This window comes from Scyliorhinus torazame, chromosome 2, assembly GCF_047496885.1.
Source record: "Scyliorhinus torazame isolate Kashiwa2021f chromosome 2, sScyTor2.1, whole genome shotgun sequence".
NCBI lineage: Eukaryota > Metazoa > Chordata > Chondrichthyes > Carcharhiniformes > Scyliorhinidae > Scyliorhinus > Scyliorhinus torazame.
In genome coordinates, this window is record NC_092708.1 from 368850404 (window position 1) to 368871324 (window position 20921).

A 20921-nucleotide genomic window follows, 5' to 3' on the forward strand; every position below is an offset into this window, starting at 1 on the left:
AATTCCTCCTTCTATTGGTCAGAAGGCAACCCCTCTTTAAGTTGCATGACCACTTGTCCATACAGCAAACCAAGCATTCCCTTGCAGGCCATGTACAACCACAGAATCTCTACAGTGCAGAAGGAGGCCATTCAACGCATCAAGTCTGAGCCAACCCTCTGAAAGAACACCTGACCAAGGCCCCCTCCCCTGCCCAATCCCGGTAACCCCGCCTAACCTGCACATTTTTGGACACTGAGGGGCAATTTCTGGCATGACCGATCCACTTAACCTGCACATCGTTGGACTGTGGGAAGAAACCGGAGCACCCAGAGGAAACCCACACAGATACTGGGGGAAAGTGCAAATTCCATACAGTGACCCAATGCCAGAATTGGCCCAGGTCCCTGGTGCTGTGAGGCAGCAGTGCTAACCACTGTGCCACCACGCTGCCCTTTAGGTTACTATGCATGTGGGGCCATGCAAAAAAAAATTTAAAGGATCCACCCATTTAAATGAACCAGTCATATACAACAAAAACCTAACTTAGTGGGTACATTGGTCCGAATGCAGTTTGTTCACTGCATTCCTTAATCATGAGTTGTCAACATTTTTCGCACCCAAAATTCCTGAATCCAAGTTTTGTTATTTTTAAAAGTGAAAAATATCTAAATCGTTTGAACAAATATAATGATGTATATTCAGCATTTGTAAACATGAGTGTTTCTTTCTTAATAGGTTTTGGCCAGAGTCAAGTGTAACTTATAATCTGGACAATGTATCATAGAAGCTGAGAAAGTAGAGCTTCCAACTAGAGAGTTCTTCATATATGGAGATGTAGTTGTGGCTGCTAGATTTTTCGAACTCTATGTGTGGCTTAGTTTAATAATCAATAGGAACAACGGGGCCCTGATTTTGCAGGGCAGCAAAGCAAGCACACACGCCATTGATCTCTATGGTGAAAACTTTATGGGTGCCATCCACTGGCCGGGTTACGCTCCCGATTGAGCGCAGTGCGGCCGGTGAATGCCAGGAGAGCCCTCTTGCGGACTTCCCGGAAGTTTTCATGGCTCGTGGGATCCACCCAGTCCTGCGAAGCGTTGGTGGCAGAATCCCACCCACAAGGGACGGGACCAAATGGCACACACCGAAGCCGGTTTTAAATCGGCTTTGGCGATCTTACCCGGGATCCACCTGCCTCGCGAGATCGACCGGTCTCCCAGCGAGGCCGCAACCAGGCCCCGTTCAGCACTGGTCCACACAAACATGGACCAGGCGGAACGACACCCAGGGGGTCTCCCGGGCCATCGGAGTCCCCTGGGTGGTGAGGGATAGTGCAGAGTGGCCCCCTGGCCCTCCCCCTGGAATGAGGGCACCTTGGCACTGCCAGCTGGCACCTTGACACTGCCGCCCTGGCACTACTAGTGTGCCCAGATGGCACTACCAAGATGGCAGGAGCACTGCCTGGGTGCCAGGGTGCCAGTGCAAAGGTGCCTGAGTGCCAGGGGGGCACTGCCAAGGGTCAGGGGCCTAGGGGAGCCATGCCCATGAAAGGAATGTGGAGAGGGGGTTTGAAGGTGGGGGTGTGTAGAGCAGGTAAGTAGGGGCCTCCAGGAAGTTGGGTGGGTGATGGGTGGTGGTCCTGAACTGGAGGGGGTGCTGTAAGGAGGTTTGGCAGGAGCCTGAAGAGGGGAGGGCCCTAGGACCCCATCGCGGGATGTCCTCACTTGGGGGGTGTGGGGTTGTGCCCATGTGTGTGGGGGTTACATTGCCCATGGCAGTGGGCAGTGTGGGGGACCCACAATCTCACTTAGGCATCGGGGCACCCTTTCAAAATGGCGGCCCAATCTCCGAGTTCAGGTCCCCACTGCTAAAAACAAATTGTAAGGGTTCTAAGTGTGGAAGCGAGTGGGAACTGCTGGGAGCTTCCTGGTACTCGGCCTGGCGAGGCCAGTAATGCTATTCAACATTAATTGGTCCACTTAATGAAGCCCCAAGGACTTCACGCCGCAAATGAAGGTTCGACAGCCGATTCGCTGGGACCGCGTTCGCCAGCACGCCCCGCCAACAAGGTTGAGCAGCACTTACTCCACTCAGCTCGCAGCCATGGTGCCAAGACAACTGTCCCCACAATTCGGGGATGCAGACCGGGGGAGGCTCCTCAACGTGGTTGAGGCCAGGTGGGATGTCCTGTCCCCCAGAGGGTTCTGGAGGGTGAGCCACAGGGCAGCCAGTGTCACCTGGGATGAAGTGTCAGCAGCTGTCAGCTCAGGCAGAATGACCAGGAGGTCTTGCCTTCAGTGCCGCAAGAAGGTTAACGATCTACAGTGGGCAGCACGAATGGGTTGACACTAACCAACCCCCCCACCCCCCTCCCCCCTGCCCTCGGACCCTTTGCACCCCCCAACATGACCAGCTCCCCCTCCCCCTCCCCCCCCAGCACTCCAACCCTCCATCTGCCCCCAATCCTCCCTTCGCAGACCTCTCCCTTCACCGCAATCCTCGCATCACACAAACCCTCCCATCACATCCCCACCGCCAGCCCTGTGACCCATACATGTGGCTAATGATGCCCTCTCTGTGTCTCCGCAGGACACGCTCTCCCATAATTGCTGGGCGAGGGCCTAGACTGGCGGAGGGGTGCCAGACATTAGAATCTTCACAGCATTCGAAGAATGGGCCCTGGAGGTGACAGGGGTGGCCGAGGACAGAGCAGTCACCAATGTAGAGGTCAGCGCACACCGCAGAGGTGAGGATCCACCGGGCCCCACCCGGAGGACATGTAACATGTGAGTTTTTATTGCCATACAGACTGATCCATCCCTCCCACTGACGACATGTTCATTCTCTCGCTAGTCCTCCAGCCGACGGCGCCGGCCCATCACCCGCCTCCCATGACACCACCTCGGAGGAGAGTTCTGAGGATGCCACAGCAGATGCGTCAAGCTGTCATTCCCACCCTCCACCAGCGCAGATACACGCACCTTGATGGGTAATGTTAATGGTCACAATGTTCTGGGGCACAATCTGGTGAGCACCAACAGATGGAGGCAGTAACCTCCAGGCAAGAGAGCAGTCGGAGAGCTTCTGGATCTCAGGACCCAGCTGGGCCCCAGTCAGATGCTGAGCCTCTGGAACAGGTTTACCCGGAGTTTATGGAGATGTTAAGAGGCAGCCGGGACATTCAGAGGGAGATGTCAGCGGCACTCCAGCAGGTCCATAGCCGATTGGAGGAGTCCCAGAGGCTGCGGGTGCAGGAAATGTAGCCAGCAACGCATGTACTGAGGCCAACACTGCTAGGTTGGCTACTGTAGTGGAGAGCATGGTGCATCGGTGAAGGCGTCCAAGGCACGGTGTAGTCAGTGATGGCCATGGCTGACGGCCTCGGCAGATTGTCCACCTCAGGCTGAACTTGATGAGGTGCTGCGGGATATATCCCACTCGCAGATGGGAATGATCAAGGCACTGCAGAACTTGTCCCACATGCAGGGGGCAATTGCCGAGGCACTGCAGAGCATGGCCCAATCACAGGAGCATCGCCAAGGGCATCAACACCATGGTGCAGACAATGGAGAGCCGCCAGGACTCGCAGAGCCAGATGATGCAGGGCCGGGGCTCGAACCAGCTGGCCCTCTTTCCCGAGTTGAACCCCAAGGCCCTATGGGCACCGACCGGGAGGGGTTGGCACTGGATGGCAACCCAGACCCATCCTATGGACTGGTGATGGTGGCTCCCCGACCTTTACCCCTCTGATGAGGCCACAACTCGCAACAGGGCACGGCTCTGCATATGCTGCTGACAAGTGTGCCAGGCTCTTCTGGACCCTGAGCCCCATGAGGACACCCGGCAGGGCCAGCAAAGGCCATGGGACAAGGTAGGCAGCTGGCTGCCTCCACTTCTGATGTGCATCCTGGGGATACACCAAGACGTAACGGTAGAGCAAGGAAGACCAAGCACATCGAAGACCACTGAGGGCACGGGGGTGATGAGGAGTGGAGTGTGCATTGGGGAGGAGGGGGCTTTGTGGGGTGTTCGGGAGGGAGGGTGGAGATAGTGGAGCAACACCATTGGGATTGCAATGCACTGGTGTACACTTGTACGAGGAAAACCAAAATATCCTCAACACAACCAGTATGATAGGCTGGATTCCCTGCCCCACCACGCCACTTTTCAGCCTCGACCCGCCAGCGGAATTCTCCATTACTCCGGCAATGAGGTTTCCCATTGTGGGGCAGCCCCACGCCATCGGGAAACCCCCGGGCGCCTGCAAAACGGAGAATCACGCCGGCGGAGAATCCCATAAGATGACTCCATAAGACCATAAGACATAGGAGCGGAAGTAAGGCCATTCGGCCCATCGAGTCCACTCCACCATTCAATCATGGCTGATTTCAACTCCATTTACCCGCTCTCTCTCTATAGCCCTTAATTCCTCGAGAAATCAAGAATTTATCAACTTCTGTCTTAAAGACACTCCACGTCCCGGCCTCCACCGCCCCCTGTGGCAATGAACTCCACAGACCCACCAGTCTCTGGCTGAAGAAATTTCTCCTCATCTCTGTTCTAAAGTGACTCCCTTTTATTCTAAGGCTGTGCCCCCGGGTCCTAGTCTCCCCTGCTAATGGAAACAACCTCCCTACGTCCACCCTATATAAGCCATTCATTATCTTGTAAGTTTCTATTAGATTTCCCCTCAACCTCCTAAACTCCAATGCATATAATCCCAGGATCCTCAGACGTTCATCGTATGTTAGGCCTACCATTCCTGGGATCATCCGTGTGAATCTCCGCTGGACCCGCTCCAGTGCCAGTATGTCCTTCCTGAGGTGTGGGGCCCAAAATTGCTCACAGTATTCTAAATGGGGCCTAACTAATGCTTTATAAAGCTTCAGAAGTACATCCCTGCTTTTATATTCCAAGCCTCTTGTGATAAATGACAACATTGCATTTGCTTTCTTAATTACAGACTCAACCTGCAAGTTTACCTTTAGAGAATCCTGGACTAGGACTCCCAAGTCCCTTTGCACTTCAGCATTATGAATTTTGTCACCATTTAGAAAATAGTCCATGCCTCTATTCTTTTTTCCAAAGTGCAAGACCTCGCACTTGCCCACGTTGAATTTCATCAGCCATTTCTTGGACCACTCTCCTAAACTGTCTAAATCTTTCTGCAGCCTCCCCACCTCCTCCATACTACCTGCCCCTCCACCTATCTTTGTATCATCGGCAAACTTAACTAGAATGCCCCCAGTCCCGTCATCTAGATCGTTAATATATAAAGAGAACAGCTGTGGCCCCAACACTGAACCCTGCAGGACACCACTCGTCACCGGTTGCCATTCCGAAAAAGAACCTTTTATCCCAACTCTCTGCCTTCTGCCTGACAGCCAATCATCAATCCATGTTAGTACCTTGCCTCGAATAACATGGGCCCTTATTTTACTCAGCAGTCTCCCGTGAGGCACCTTATCAAAGGCCTTTTGGAAGTCAAGATAGATAACATCCATTGGCTCTCCTTGGTCTAACCTATTTGTTATCTCTTCAAAGAACTCTAACAGGTTTGTCAGGCACGACCTCCCCTTACTAAATCCATGCTTACTTGTCCTAATCCGACCCTGCACTTCCAAGAATTTAGAAATCTCATCCTTAACAATGGATTCTAGAATCTTGCCAACAACCGAGGTTAGGCTAATTGGCCTATAATTTTCCATCTTTTTCGTTGTTCCCTTCTTGAACAGGGGGGTTACAACAGCGATTTTCCAATCCTCTGGGACTTTCCCTGACTCCAGTGACTTTTGAAAGATCATAACTAATTCTTCAGCTAGCTCCTTTAGAGGATGTAGCCCATCTGGGCCCGGAGATTTATCAATTTTTAGACCTCTTAGTTTCTCTAGCACTTTCTCCTTTGTGATGGCTACCATATTCAACTCTGCCCCCTGACTCTCCGGAATTGTTGGGATATTACTCATGTCTTCTACTGTGAAGACTGACGCAAAGTACTTATTTAGTTCCTCAGCTATTTCCTTGTCTCCCATCACTAGATTACCAGCATCATTTTGGAGCGGCCCAATGTCAACTTTTGCCTCCCGTTTGTTTTTAATGTATTTAAAGAAACTTTTACTATCATTCCTAATGTTACTGGCTAGCCTACCTTCATAATTGATCCTCATTTTCCTTATTTCTCTCTTTGTTATCCTCTGTTTGTTTTTGTAGCCTTCCCAATCTTCTGACTTCCCACTACTCTTTGCCACATTATAGGCTTTCTCTTTTGCTTTGATGCATTCCCTAACTTCCTTTGTCAGCCATGGCTGCCTAATCCCCCCTCTGATAACCTTTCTTTTCTTTGGGATGAACCTCTGTACTGTGTCCTCAATTACTCCCAGAAACTCCTGCCATTGCTGTTCTACTGTCTTTCCCACTAGGCTCTGCTCCCAGTCGATTTTCGTCAGTTCCTCCCTCATGCCCCTGTAGTTACCTTTATTTAACTGTAACACCTTTACATCTGATTCTACCTTCTTTCTTTCAAATTGGAGATTGAATTCGACCATATTATGATCACTGCCTCCTAAGTGTTCCCTTACTTTAAGATCTTTAATCAAGTCTGGTTCATTACATAACACTAAGTCCAGAATGGCCTGTTCCCTCGTGGGCTCCATCACAAGCTGTTCCAAAAAGCCATCTTGTAAACATTCAATGAATTCCCTTTCCTTGGGTCCACTGGCAGCATTATTTACCCAGTCCACCTGCATTTTAAAGTCCCCCATGATCACTGTGACCTTGCCTTTCTGACATGCACTTTCTATTTTGTGGTGCATTTTGTGCCCCTGGTCCTGACCACTGTTAGGAGGCCTGTCCATAACTCCCATTATGTTCTTTTTGCCTTTGTGGTTCCTCAACTCTACCCACACAGACTCCACATCATCTGACCCTATGTCGTTGAGTGCTATTGATTTAATTTCATTCCTAATTAACAAGGCAACCCCGCCCCCTCTGCCCACCTCTCTGTCTTTTCGATAGCTTGTGAATACTGACTCTGGCTCTTTGTTCCATGATGCGGGCCATCCACCAATCCCATGCCCCATCCCCCAGACAAACCCCTCCTCCCCCCCTTCCTCTACTGCCCCCCATACAGCACATATACCTGGCTGCAGAGATGTGTCGGGGCTGAGGCCCATTCTCTGGGTGTTCGGATGCTGCCTCCCACAGTGTTCAAGCAAGCGTCTGTAGCACCATCAATATGACGTGAGGCAGGTTGAGGTAATGTCAATTGAAGGCTTTATTAAGCAGAACTTTATCCCCAGCAGCGTGGTTACAGAATGCAGCTGCTGAGGGAAATGGAGGGAAAACTGGGTTCTTATACCGGCATTTCTGGGTGGAGGCAAGTAGGTGGCAGATCCTAGCAGGACCTGGCATCCCTCCACCAATAGCCTGTCGACACGTGGTGTACCGTATTATCCCTAATACATACCACCACATTCACCCCTTGTTGAAAAAAAAACCCCAGCGGGATGGTGGTTCGCATGGTGGCAGGGGTTTACAGAGTCGGTACTGTGCCGGAACTTTGAACAAAACACAAAATTATCGCTTCAACTGGGCCAACGGGCCAAACAGGGTCGGCATGATGCCATAACTATAACAAGACACAATAACTGAAAACTCGGCCAACGGGCCAAACAGGGTCGGCATGATGCCATAATTATAACAAGACACAATAACTGAAAACTGGGCCAACGGGCCAAACAGGGTCGGCATGATGCCATAACTATAACAAGACACAATAACTGAAAACGATGAGAGTTAAAGTGATTCGATGAGCCGGATGGGTGCCCTGGTCGTCCTTTCCGATCGTCTCGGGCGTGGTGGTGATGGCGCTGGCTCGAGTCCCGTCGACTCTGGGAGCGTAGCGCTGTCCCCTGTGTCCTTACTCCTGGGCGGGTCTGGGAGGAGAACCGAACCCCCCGGGAAGGGGATGGCTGCGGGATGAACCGGCGGGAGTGAGGAGGTGGTGATTGGCGTTGGGGGCATGTGGGTAGCTCCGGCGGGCGCCAGATCTCGCAGGGAGACCGTGTCCTGTCGGCCATCGGGGTACACCACATAGGCGTATTGCGGGTTGGCGTGAAGGAGATGCACCCGTTCCACCAACGGATCTGACTTGTGCGCCCGCAAATGTTTCCGGAGCAGAATGGGTCCCGGAGCTGCTAGCCAGGTCGGAAGTGACGTTCCAGAGGAGGACTTCCTAGGAAAGAGGAGGAGGCGTTTGATTCATGGTGGTGCACAGCAGGGACCGGATAGAGTGAAGGGCATCCGGGAGGGCTTCCTGCCGGCGGGAAATTGGGAGGCTCCTAGACCGGAGGGCCAGCAGAACGGCCTTCCAGACCGTTCCATTCTCCCTTTCTACCTGCCCGTTCCCCTGGGGGTTGTAACTGGTCGTCCTGCTCGAGGCTATGCCCCTGCTGAACTGGAATTGATGCAGTTTGTCACTCATAAAGGAGGACCCCCTGTCGCTATGGATATAGTCGGGGAAACCGAACAGTGTAAAAATGGTACCGAGGGCTTTAATGACCGTGGACGCTGTCATGTCGGGGCAGGGGATGGCGAAAGGGCAACGGGAGTATTCGTCAACGATGTTCAGGAAGTACGCGTTGCGATCGGTGGAGGGGAGGGGGCCTTTGAAATCCAAACTGAGGCGTTCAAAGGGTCGAGAGGCCTTAACCAGGTGCGCTCTATCTGGCCTGAAAAAGTGCGGTTTGCACTCAGCGCAGATCTGGCAGTTTCTGGTGACTGTTCGGACGTCCTCGCCGGAGTAAAGGAGGTTGCGGGTCTTAAGGAAGTGGTAGAAACGAGTGACCCCCCCGGGTGGCAGAGGTCCTCGTGGAGGGCTTGTAGACGGTCCACTTGTACATTGGCACATGTGCCGCGAGATAGGGCATCGGATGGCTCGTTCAGCTTTCCGGGACGATACAAGATCTCATAATTGAAGGTGGAGAATTCGATCCTCCACCACAAGATCTTGTCGTTCTTGATCTTGCCCCGCTGTGCATTATCGAACATGAAGGCAACCGACCGTTGGTCAGTGAGGAGAGTGAATCTCCTACCGGCCAGGTAATGCCTCCAGTGTCGCACAGCTTCCACTATTGCTTGTGCCTCCTTTTCCACTGAGGAGTGGCGGATTTCTGAAGTGTGGAGGGTTCGGGAGAAGAAGGCCACGGGTCTGCCTGCTTGGTTGAGGGTGGCCACCAGAGCTACATCCGATGCACCGCTCTCGACCTGGAAGGGGAGGGACTCGTCGATGGCGCGCATCGTGGCCTTTGCGATATCCGTTTTAATGCGGCTAAAGGCCTGGCATGCCTCTGTCGTCGGGGGAAAAGTAGTGGACTGGATTAGTGCACGGGCCTTGTCTGCGTACTGGGGGACCCACTGGGCGTAATAAGAAAAGAAGCCAAGGCAACGTTTCAGGGCTTTGGCACAGTGGGGGAGAGGGAACTCCATGAGGGGGCGCATGCGTTCAGGGTCAGGGCCTATCACTCCATTACGCACTACGTAGCCCAGGATGACTAGACGATCGGTGCGGAACACGCATTTTTCTTTGTTGTAAGTGAGGTTCAGGGCGTGAGCGGTCTGGAGGAATTTTTGGAGATTGGCGTCGTGGACCTGCTGGTCGTGGCCACAGATGGTGATGTTGTCGAGATACGGGAACGTGGCCCGTAAACCGTGCTAGTTAACCATTCGTTCCATCTCTCGTTGGAAGACCGAGACTCCATTCGTGACGCCGAATGGAACCCTTAAAAAGTGGTATAACCGCCCGTCTGCTTCGAAGGCAGTATAGTTGCGGTCACCGGGATGGATGGGGAGCTGGTGTTAGGCGGACTTGAGGTCCATGGTGGAAAAGACCTTGTACTGTGCAATCCGATTGACCATGTCGGATATGCGGGGGAGAGGGTACGCATCTAGCTGAGTGTACCTGTTGATGGTCTGACTATAGTCGATAACCACCCTCTGTTTCTCCCCGGTCTTAATGACTACCACCTGGGCTCTCCAGGGACTGTTGCTAGCCTGGATGATGCCTTCCTTCAGCAGCCTCTGGACTTCGGACCGGATAAATGCTCGGTCCTGGGCGCTGTACCGTCTGCTCCTTGTGGCGACGGGTTTGCAATCCGGGGTGAGGTTCGCAAACAAGGAAGGCCGTTCAACCTTAAGGGTCGCGAGGCCGCAGACAGTCAGTGGGGGTATATGGCCGCCAAATTTAAATGTTAAACTCTGGAGGTTGCATTGAAAGTCCAACCCTAGGAGTGTGGGCGCACAGAGATGGGGGAGGACATACAACCGGTAATTTCGGAACTCCCTCCCCTGCACCGTTAGGTTAGCGATGCAGAACCCCGTGATCTGAACGGAGTGGGATCCCGCCGCCAGGAAAATTTTCTGGGTGCTTGGCCGAATTACGAGGGAACAGCGCCTTACCGTGTCCGGAGGAACGAAGCTCTCCGTGTACCCAGAGTCGGAAGACACGGCGTCTCGTAGCCACTCACTAGGACTGTAGTGGTCGCAGTCTGGAGCGTCCGGGGTCGCGACTGGTCGAGGGTCGTTGAAGCCAGACGTGGTTGTTGAAGTTGAGCATCGTAATCAGGCAGTATGTGGACGTCTGTGTCGGGGTCCTTCAGCCAAGATGGCGGCGTCTACGGATCGAGCGCGGTCGGGGGTGGACAAAATGGTGGCGCCCATCTCTCCCTTATGGCGTCCTGGGTCCAAAATGGCGGTGTCCGTTGGTCACACGTGGATCGCTGGGGGCTGGGTCTGTGGTCCCGTTTCTTCCCCGGAGATAGTGGCGACCCCGCGGGACTTGCACACCGTCGCGTAGTGGCCCTTCTTCCCGCAGCTTTTGCAGGTAGCTGCGCAGGCCGGGCAGCGCTGCCGAGGGTGTTTCGGATGGCCGCAAAAATAGCAGCGCGGCCCCCCCGGTTGGTCTGGTGTTTTGGCCGCGCAGGTTTGCGGGGGTGGGGGGGGTGTCGGAGAGTCGACTGCAGCGGGGGTCCACGGAGCCCAAGGGGCTGTAGTGCAGTCGGGGGCGTAGGCGCGGGCGTTACGCAAGGCCACATCGAGGGTTGCCGCCAGGGCCCGAGCTTCTGTAAGTCCCAGAGATTCTTTCTCCAGAAGCCTCTGGCGGATCTGGGAAGAGGCCAAACGCATCGCGGACCAGGAGCTCTGTGTGTTCACTCGCTGTTACCGCCGGGCAGTTGCAGTTTCAACCCAGGATCTGCAGGGCGTTATAAAACACGTCCAGCGATTCCCCCGGAAATTGCCGTCGTGTGGCGAGCTGGTAGCGAGCAAAAAGCTGGTTGGCGGGCCGGATGTAGATATCCTTCAGCGCGGCGATGGCACCGGTGAAACCGTCCTTGTCCTCGATAAGGGAGTAGACGTCAGGGCTCACCCTGGAATAGAGGACCTGCATCTTTTGTTCGTCTGTCGGTGTGCCAGGGGCCGTTCGGAGGTAGCCCTCAAAGCAAGCCATCCAGTGCTTGAAGATAGAGACCGAGTTAGCTGCTTGGGGTGCGATGCGCAGGCACTCCGGGTGATTCGGAGCTCCATGTTCCCACGTCGTTTTCTTCAATTTAAATTCTGCTTAATAAATTGTAGCACCGTCAATATGACGCGAGGCAGGTTGAGGTAATGTCAATTGAAGGCTTTATTAAGCAGAACTTTATCCCCAGCAGCGTGGTTACAGAATGCAGCTGCTGAGGGAAATGGAGGGAAAACTGGGTTCTTATACCGGCATTTCTGGGTGGAGTCCAGTAGGTGGCAGATCCTATCAGGACCTGGCATCCCTCCACCAATAGCCTGTCGACACGTAGTGTACCGTATTACCCCTAATACATACCACCACAGCGCCCATGCTTCAAGGTATGATTGAGATGCTAGACAATGAGCCGCACATGCTACATGGCCCATCCACCCATGGAGATCCACTTGGGATGTGTGAGGTGCTTACTTAACCAGGATTGCCAATTTCCTCTTCGCAATAGCCTTCAGTAGCACAGCAAGTGGCCTCTGCGCTCAGTGGGAGTTGAGGATGGCCGGTGGAGCAGACAGGCAAGGTTTCCCCCGGTACTGGAACACATGGTACAGGGGTTGGCATAGCGGGCCTGCGCATGCCACACCCACTGCCCTGATACCCCCAGCCCCCCATGGCAGTCCACCCCTCAATTGGAGCTACACCCCCCCCCGTTTGCACCCCCTGAGCACAGGGATCGTATGTCCAGTGCTCCCGGGCTCATTGCCTGTGAGCGAAGGTGGCTGCTGACCTCCTTGGCTCCCCGCAGCAACCAATCTGCCAGGTTCACATTTTTCAGAACGAGTACTAAGCGGTGCCAGCGTGAGCACTTGCTGGGGAGGCCGCTGAATCACGGGAGGCCATTGAATATGGGATGGCTCCCATTAATTATATGGAAATAGGGTTTAAGTGGTGATAATTAGTTTCTCGCCATGTTGCGGCGAGATCCGATTTTGCCTAGGGAAGCGGTCCGGTTGCCCGCAAACTGTTTGGCGCCCGGCATCGTTCTCGCTTTTCGCCTCTCCCGCTATTCACCAGCCTCGTCTCACTCGAGCAAGAGCGTAACGAGGCCGGAGAATCGCACCCGAAGTGTGGGCTAAACCAGTGGGAGGAAATTGGAGCACCCGGAGGAAACCCACGCAGATACAGGGAGAACGTGCAGACTCCGCACAGACAGTGACCCAGCGGGGAATCGAACCCGGGACCCTGGAGCTGTGAAGCAACAATGCTAACCACTCTGCCGCCGTGCCGCCCATGTCTGTTGTTCAGCAGTAATTATTGCTCAGATCGGTGTTAAAATCTCTGTTACACCTTGCTGAACAAACATTTTTATGGGGCTTTGAACAGCGGTGCCACGCTAATTCATGCCATTGATGGCCGGCTCTGGGGATTCCACATTACAAGTAGTGAGTGACAGATCGTAACTTTAGGATTCCTGTGTCAATCTCAGTTTGCGCTACATCTTGATGCTCAGGTCAGATTGAAAGGGATAATGACGGCGAACATTGACAGATCACCATTAAACACCTCCCACAACACCCACCCCCACCCCCACCCCTACACACACAGACACACCACCCTGCAAATTTCATACAGCATTTCTACACATTACCTTCACAAGTTATTGCTGTCGATGCCAGTCCTAGACGTATGACTGATCGATTAGCTATCAATGCTTCTTTAAGTCTATGGATTCCTTCATTGCTGAGTGGGTTACGCCCTAGATTCAGCGTTTCCAGACACGTTAAACTAGGCTAAAAGGGAAACAATACAATCGTGTTAAAACTGTGCTATACCTTCAGTCAGGCAAATGCTTCTCGTAAAGTCAGATACTTGAACTTCACCAGCGCAAAAAATCCAGAAAAAGTAGCGGCAAAGGGCAAAATACTGCAGATGCTAGAAGTCTGAAATACAATCATAAAACGCTGGAAGTACTCAGCAGGTCAGGTAGGATTGAAAAGCATGACTGTTTCAGGTCAGCTACGTTATCTGTTTCTTTGGGCTGCACACCATAGCAGTGAAAAAGAGGTTTCACACTGTAACTCGTGCAGAGTGCTCTGGCACTTTCTGCCATTAGAAGCTGCCCAATCATTTATGTAGCTCACTAGCAGCACTTAATGGTGGAGAGCGGGTACTGCACCTGTTCATTTCTGAGCAGACCAGGAAAGCAAAGATTTCAAAACAGTCATCTTTCAACCTGGGAGGGATATCTCCAACGCCTGCCGGGATAACAGGGAAGGGAAGAAACAGTCAGCCGAAACATTGAAGTCCAGAAAAGCTGTGCGGAATTGTCGGGGAGTGTGCAAGCTTTGTTTCAAGTCCGTTTGGCAGGCTACAGAATAGAAAAAAAAAGATTTATCCAGTGCCTCAGGCTGGGAACCGCTGCTGCACAAACAAGCTTATGAAACATGTAACATCAGGTAAAAGAGTACACTACAGGAGACAACGCTTCAGTTATTATTGTCTCAACACTAAGAAAACAACCCTGCTTACAGCATGCACCAAATAACAAAATCAAGCCACCCCCTGAGTACACGGCAGCTCTGTTGTTGCCAGTTCGCCCCTCGTAATGTCAGGCCAGTCAACTCCACCCAGTCATCTTTCTTCTGTCACCAGGACTGTTTCGACAAAAATACCCAAGTACCACTTGAAAGATTCAGTTTGAAACCAAGCCTTTAAATTACTTTGCAAATTGAAAAAGGTGTGAGCACAAGATGTGTTCATCTGGAATACTCTCTTACCATTTTAGCGGAGGAATTGGCCCATTTAAAATAAGCGTTTCAGCCCATTTCCTCAAGCTGCAACCATTTTCCCCCCTCCCCTACGTTCTCATATTTTCCCTCCCCCGAAAGGCACTGAGTCATATTGGGGTACAGTTCTCCAGGTTCCAATCACCCTCCGTTACCTCACCCAATTCACGTTTGAGCATAGACGATTAATTAATCTTGATTGATAAGGGGTGGGAGTGGGGAGTTGGTGATAACCACTGCTGAACTTAATCCTCTCCTCACCCTCTGACCGAACATGAAAGCTTTCTTGCTGGTGTCACTGAATAACATTTAGGACATTTCCGTTTCCTAACTCAGCAACTCCGAAGTCTTCCATGACTCCTAACAGAGCTGGTGATCAACCGATTTCGGTCAGATAACAGAACCAACTCTCGATGTCCTTGTCCGTGTGGCTCACTACATCATGAAGATATGTACTCACTAAGCTGCGGGGTATCTCCAAACAATAATTTTCTTATTTTTCGGTTTGTAAAAGTGGTATTAATGAAGGCATTTTCTTTGCATAAACTGAACTCGCCAGGCCCATTATTGCTTGGATTACCAACTAAAGCAAGTAAAAACTGCCATTAAATAACACCTCACAGGATACTTAAAAGAGACACTTTTGAAGTGGAGTCACTTTTACGATTTAGGAAACAGAGCAGTCAATTTGCACACAGCAAACTCCTATTAACAGCAATGTGATAAAAGTTTTATAAAATAAAGGCGAAATACTGCGAGTGCTGGGATTGTGAAATAAAACCACCTCTTGCGATACTGGTCAAGGGATAAATATTGGGCCAGGACCAAATATTGGGATAGCTCTCCTTCTCTTCTTCAAAATGGTGTCCCGGGATCTCTCACATTCATCTAAGACGGCAGGATGGAGCCTTGCTTTAATTGGCCATGTAAAAGACTGCACCACCAATGCAGCACTTCCTCAATACCGCACTGGAGTGGAATCTGAACCCACTAACATCTAACTCAGAGTCAAAAGTGCTACCAGCTGAGCCACTGCTGACAACACATTACATGCTATCTTGCCCAACGGCTGGTAATGCTTTTTTGCTCGTTTTATCAGTCCTGACACAGAGCTCCATGTGCTCGGAGCGCTGTCAGGATTTGAGCATGGAGATTACTGTGCTCGCTTTGTGGACCGCACGACCTCTTATCCATTGCGGAGGCAGTAACTTTCATCTGGAGTTTGCATAGGTGGTCCTATCGCATGAAACTGTTCCTTGGGAACACTGAATCGTAAAACGAATCCCGCCCGTTCCTGGGGGAGCAAAATATCCCACAGTCCAAATTCAAGGAAAACTTCCGCAAATTCATCCACATTCTGTACGCCAATGAAACGATCACGAATGCACATTGGGTGAACGTAACTAACCCCTGTGCAACCCGCATTCTACAATGTCCTTTTTACACAGGGACTCTTACGGAAAAATACTTCAGGCGAATCACAGCGTACAACATTTTCTTTCCAGCCTGGCTATTTAAAAGTTTGTTTAGATGATATAATGATACATTAGCACAGTGTTTTTGTTTTCTTTAGGGGGGGGTGAAGGGTAAACCAGACTTTTCTGTCTTGGGCATTAATTGGAAAAAAGAGGTTTTGAATAATTATTTTTGTGCACTAAATTACCACTCTAGAACTAATTACAGACATCTAATTTGCATTAAACTGGTACATGCGGAATATTTTGCTTTTGTGAGCAACGATCTACTCAGATTTACAGCTTATTTTCAGTGCCTAACTTCTGAAAGCTGGGCTGCGCGGGGCAGAAATTTAGCTCAAATCAGGAGATTCGAAATAGATAAATAGTTACCAATTCAGAATATTGCAACGCTTCATGTTTATGTTACCCATGTGCCAGTACCATAATTTGGACTTTTATCATTTCTCCTGCTGAATAACACAATATTTCATTTTCGTCACATCACCCCCTCCAATGCTTAAAACCTCGCATCCTCCTATTATGTCCGAGGGGTAACTTTAGTAGTCCTTGGTGCCAGCAGGTGCCTGTGGTGAAGACTCATAAAACCATCCCTTCTGCTATAAACAGAGCCCACCTAATTGAATATGTAAAAAAAAGGATTCTGCAAATGCTGGGAATTAAAATAAAACCAGCAAACGTTGGGATTTCAGAACACAGCCATCAGCGTCAGGCAGACATCTTTAATGGAGAATGTCTTCTGGACGTTATCTGCCATTTTACGTACCTGCACAATATCGGCCCAGAATTCCCCGGAATGGGCTTTCCCCCCGTCATGCTGCAGCTTGATGATGTTGTTACCCCATCAGTGTGAGCTGATAGCAATGTGGCGAGGGCAATGACACATCGGGGGCCTTGGTGACCAATGTCTGCATCAATAACCATGAGAATTTAAAATTTGAGAAATAAATAAAGGAATAATGGCGAGGACGATCGAATTAACGTCAAATCAGGTACAGAAAGAAAAACAAAAAGAAGGAAATAAAGATTGGATTGAGGGAGAGAGAGAAAAAAGAAGCGGAAAAGAAAGGTAAGAAAAATTAAAACACTTGGAGCGGGATTCTCCGTCGGCCGATGACGAGAATTACACGTCAGCTGAAAACCAAGGCTGGCGCCGGGCACCTGATGGAATGCCATGCTCCGAGTGCCTTGACAGCGGCGTGAATGCATTCGATGCTGCACATACAGTAAACAGCATTGACATCTCATTAACAGGCCCATCGTGGTATTCTCAAGGGCCCCGGCGATGCTCCGCCTCCCCCAAGAGGAATTATCGACGGCGAGGTTCACTTGTGGTTTTAAAAATTGGGAAAAAAGTGGCTGGTGAGGGAGAGGGCAGGGGTAGGTCATATTCCCAGAGGCGCAACCGTGGGTTGACGGTCTTGCCGCTGGCCTGGCTGGTTGGGGGGTGCATGGCGGTTGCCAGGGTTGGGGAGAGTACGTTGGGGGGGGACCAGGGGATGTGCCGTGGCATCGGGGTGACCCCCGGAACCAGGGTGTCTGGGCACGGATCACCATTGCAGCAGCCTGCAAGGTAGCCACCTTACTGCACACCCCACTGATCGCCCACCATGGCCCTTGGTTGTGTAGTGCGATACCGGCCATATGGGTGCTCACATCCCAAAACCCTCCTTCCACCCCACTCCACTGACCTCACCCAACCACACCCCCAACCAGGGGGACGGTACGGCAAATCTGTCGGATTATGATGCACCTGGAATCGCGGGGGGTATGGGGAAGGACACCCGCTCTCAATGGCCATCAAGGTGACGGTCGCCCTGAAATCTTTTGCCACAGGGTCCTTCCAGGCACTGAGTGGGGACCTGTCTGGGATGCACAGGTGCATCTGTGGCAACACGGAGGCCCTGTAAGCCCAGTCGGCAAAATATGTCTGGTTCAATGTGGACCAAGCCCACAAGGATGCCCAGGTGTGAGATTCGTTGCCATCACTGGGATGTCCCAGGTTTAGGGGGTGAACAAAGAAATGTATGTTCCCCTACGAGCAGCAGTGCATGAAGAGGTGGCCTTCACAAACCGAAAGTCATTCTGCTCCATGATTTGCAGCTGGTGTGTAACCACGAGATGCACGTCATGCATATCTGCGCCCAACACCCAGAAAGCGTACATGATGCTTTCATCCTGGCACACTCGATGGTTTGAGACAACTTTGAGGCATACCCCCGGGTGAGGATTTGGTTCTTGGACGACAGAGGTTATCCGCTGCGATCATGGCTGATGACGCCTATCCAGAGGCCACAGACCAACACAGAGAGACACGGCAATGACATCCATGCAACAACCAGGGCCATGATCGATCGGTGCATCGGCGCCTGATGATATGGTTCGGGTGCATGGACCCCCCTGGTGTGGCCCTCCTGTACAGTGCAAGGAGAGTCTCCCACATCATCCCACTTCCTGGCCTTTCAGGCCTAAACGATATGTCTAGGTGGATCCCCAGGCGGTATATCAGGGCTGTAGGCGGCCTGCTGCGATTCCCACCCTGTGGTCTGGGTCCCTTTTGCCGGCCGTCCTCGGGAGCAACCGGGCCTAGATGGGCCTGGCAGTCTCTCGGGTGTTCCATGTGGCATGGTGACACCCTGTTCTGCCCACTGTCCATTGGATACACCACGGACAGGAGGGGGGGGGTATCCAAGACACTGGTCACCGGCAGGAGCCTCATCACCTCCTCCTCCCGCAAGTGTGCGCAATGGCAACCAGGCTACTCCTTGTGATGCGGGTGTGGCCGGAGTGCGTTCAGGGTCTAACAGGGGCTGTTTAGCACACTGGGCTAAATCGCTGGCTTTTAAAGCAGACCAAGCAGGCCAGCAGCACGGTTCAATTCCCGTACCAGCCTCCCCGAACAGGCGCCGGAATGTGGCAACTAGTGGCTTTTCACAGTAACTTCATTGAAGCCTACTTGTGACAATAAGCGATTTTCATTTCATTTCATTTCCCCACCACCTGACGCTTCCATTCCTGGAGGCCAGCTCTCGTCTTGACCAGAGTCTCAATGCTCATGGCCATGGAGCACAGGGACTGGGCCCTCTCCCTTTGGGACTGTGCCACATCACTCAGTGACTCTGCCACCTCTCGCCTGGACTGGCGCAGGTCAACCAGTGCCTGGCCATTGCCCTCGATGCCTGCAGACATGACCCGTTGTGACTGGGCCAAGCTCTGGAGCACGCTGCAATGTCCAGGTGGCCCTGGTATATAGCTGCCTGTGACAAGACTGCCCTGTCCTGTGCCTCAGCCACCGACCACCCACACTGAGTTCCCAAGGCCTTGAACATACCTTCGCCCCAAGGCCTCCACCGCGGACATCAGCCAAGCGGTGTTGGCCAGGGTGGCACGTATGTTCCGCACTACCTCCTGCCACTGCAGGTGATTGGACTCCTCCAGCTGCACCTGCAGGCGCTATATGGTTGCTGACAACCCCTCATGTAGTCCCCGGCTCTGTGTCTGCAACTCCAGCATCAATGGGTCCGCCCTTTCCAGAAGCACGAGACCCGTCTGGGCGGCAGCCAGTATCTGGGGTGGGGCAGCCCGTCCGCCCCCTCGGGGACTCCCACCTCCACCCGATGCACACTTGTGTTAAGTACCAGATAGTGCCCCAGGAGCCTCTTCACTAAAGTGTCCAACCGACTTGAGTGTCTCTGTGATTGTGGAAATTGTTGGAGACAGCTGTGACGGGAAGTGGTCCCCAGACTGGTGCTCCGGGGTGTTGCGGGCTGGCGTTTGGGGGATTGTGTTGCTGTCTGGTGCTGCCTCGTCGCAGGAAGTATCCTGCGGTTGTGGCCGGGGGCGAGGGACACCAGAAGGGCCCGCATTGTTGCCAGGTGATCCTGCAAGACACAAGACATGACGCATAGCTAGGAGTGTTAGTGTGGCAGAGGTGGGGTGGCGGAGTGATGTGGGAGGGGTGGGATGCTCGGCTTGGGGTCGTGGGGTGGTGTGGGGGTGCCGGGCTGGTTTGTGGGAGGTGGGGTGGGGTGGAGATTGTGGAGTGTTGGGGTTGGGATGGTGGCGCAGTGGTATATGGGTTGTGCCACGCGTGCTATAGGGGCATCGCAAATCAGCGGGGGCTCACTTGGTTCCCGATGCCGACCTCCACCTCGACAACTGCCCTCTCCCCAGGCCCACCGACCAAATCCAGTGCCCGCTGCTCCATGATGGTGAGGGGACGCAGGTCCAGAGGGCCCCCTCCATCTTCCCCGTCTCCCTGCAGCTGAGCGCCACCTTCTACTGGGGGCGGAGGTAGGGAGAGCGCGGAGGGGAGACAGAAAATGCAGAGTGTTAGACAGTTGGACAGGGGCAGCACAGTGTGTGGGCAAATGGTGGCCTTTTTGAACAGGGCACCTGGCCATGGCCGGCAGTATGGGTGCTGGCATGTGGCACAGGTTGGGGTGTGAACAGACTGCTGGCGGGTGGACTTCGGTTGCCCTCCAGGTGGTGGGGGGGCAGGGTTTACGGGTGTGAGGGACGGGGGTTGGTGCCAGGTGCATTGTATCGTGGTATTCACCCTGGGGTAACACGGACTGCAACACGATGCAGTTGACTGATAAAGCACACAGCAAACGGAGGCGTTGGTTCAATAGAGTTGATTGAACTCCAGTAACAAAACACACAGCTGCCTGTGGGTTGACTCTCTACTCCTCTAAGTAAACTAACACTAACTATCTAGACCAGGCTAGCTCTGATCCACGTGTAGAAGGTGTTGAATGATTTGTACACCCTGACTGTCACTACAGCTATCACCAGTGGAAAGAGGCAGAGCGCCGACGCCTCGCATGTTCCACAGTCGGAAGCCCCCCCCCGGTGCTCTGACCTGTGATCGGTCATGCACTGCTCCGTATATTGACTGGCCCACCGGGGGTTCCGTCACTGCCTGCCTCCACCCCATGATGTGCATGGGCGCATACTATGACATCCCCCATTTTAAAAAAAAGTTATCGGCTGCTTAGAGCATATACAACATATTTACAGAAGTAACTATATACAGCAATTCGTGAGTGAATGGATATGTCCATGTAAGGTGCCTAGCGTGCAGAAACATAACAGTAAATATACAAAGGAACTATTTATAAGTCCAGTCGTTGGGGCTGTCGTCGGATTCTTGTGGACCGCCTGAGAGGT

The 20921-nt window shown here is 52.4% G+C and overlaps 1 protein-coding gene across 1 annotated transcript in view; it reads right to left on the reverse strand.

Moving 5' to 3' along the window:
• The window catches only part of LOC140407631 (uncharacterized), a 133858-nt gene that overhangs the window by 47950 nt on the left and 64987 nt on the right, over positions 1 to 20921 (reverse strand). The window contains exon 8 of the mRNA XM_072494973.1: positions 13137 to 13278. Coding sequence (XP_072351074.1) covers positions 13137 to 13278 — 142 coding nt within the window. The remainder of the gene's footprint in view (positions 1 to 13136; positions 13279 to 20921) is intronic.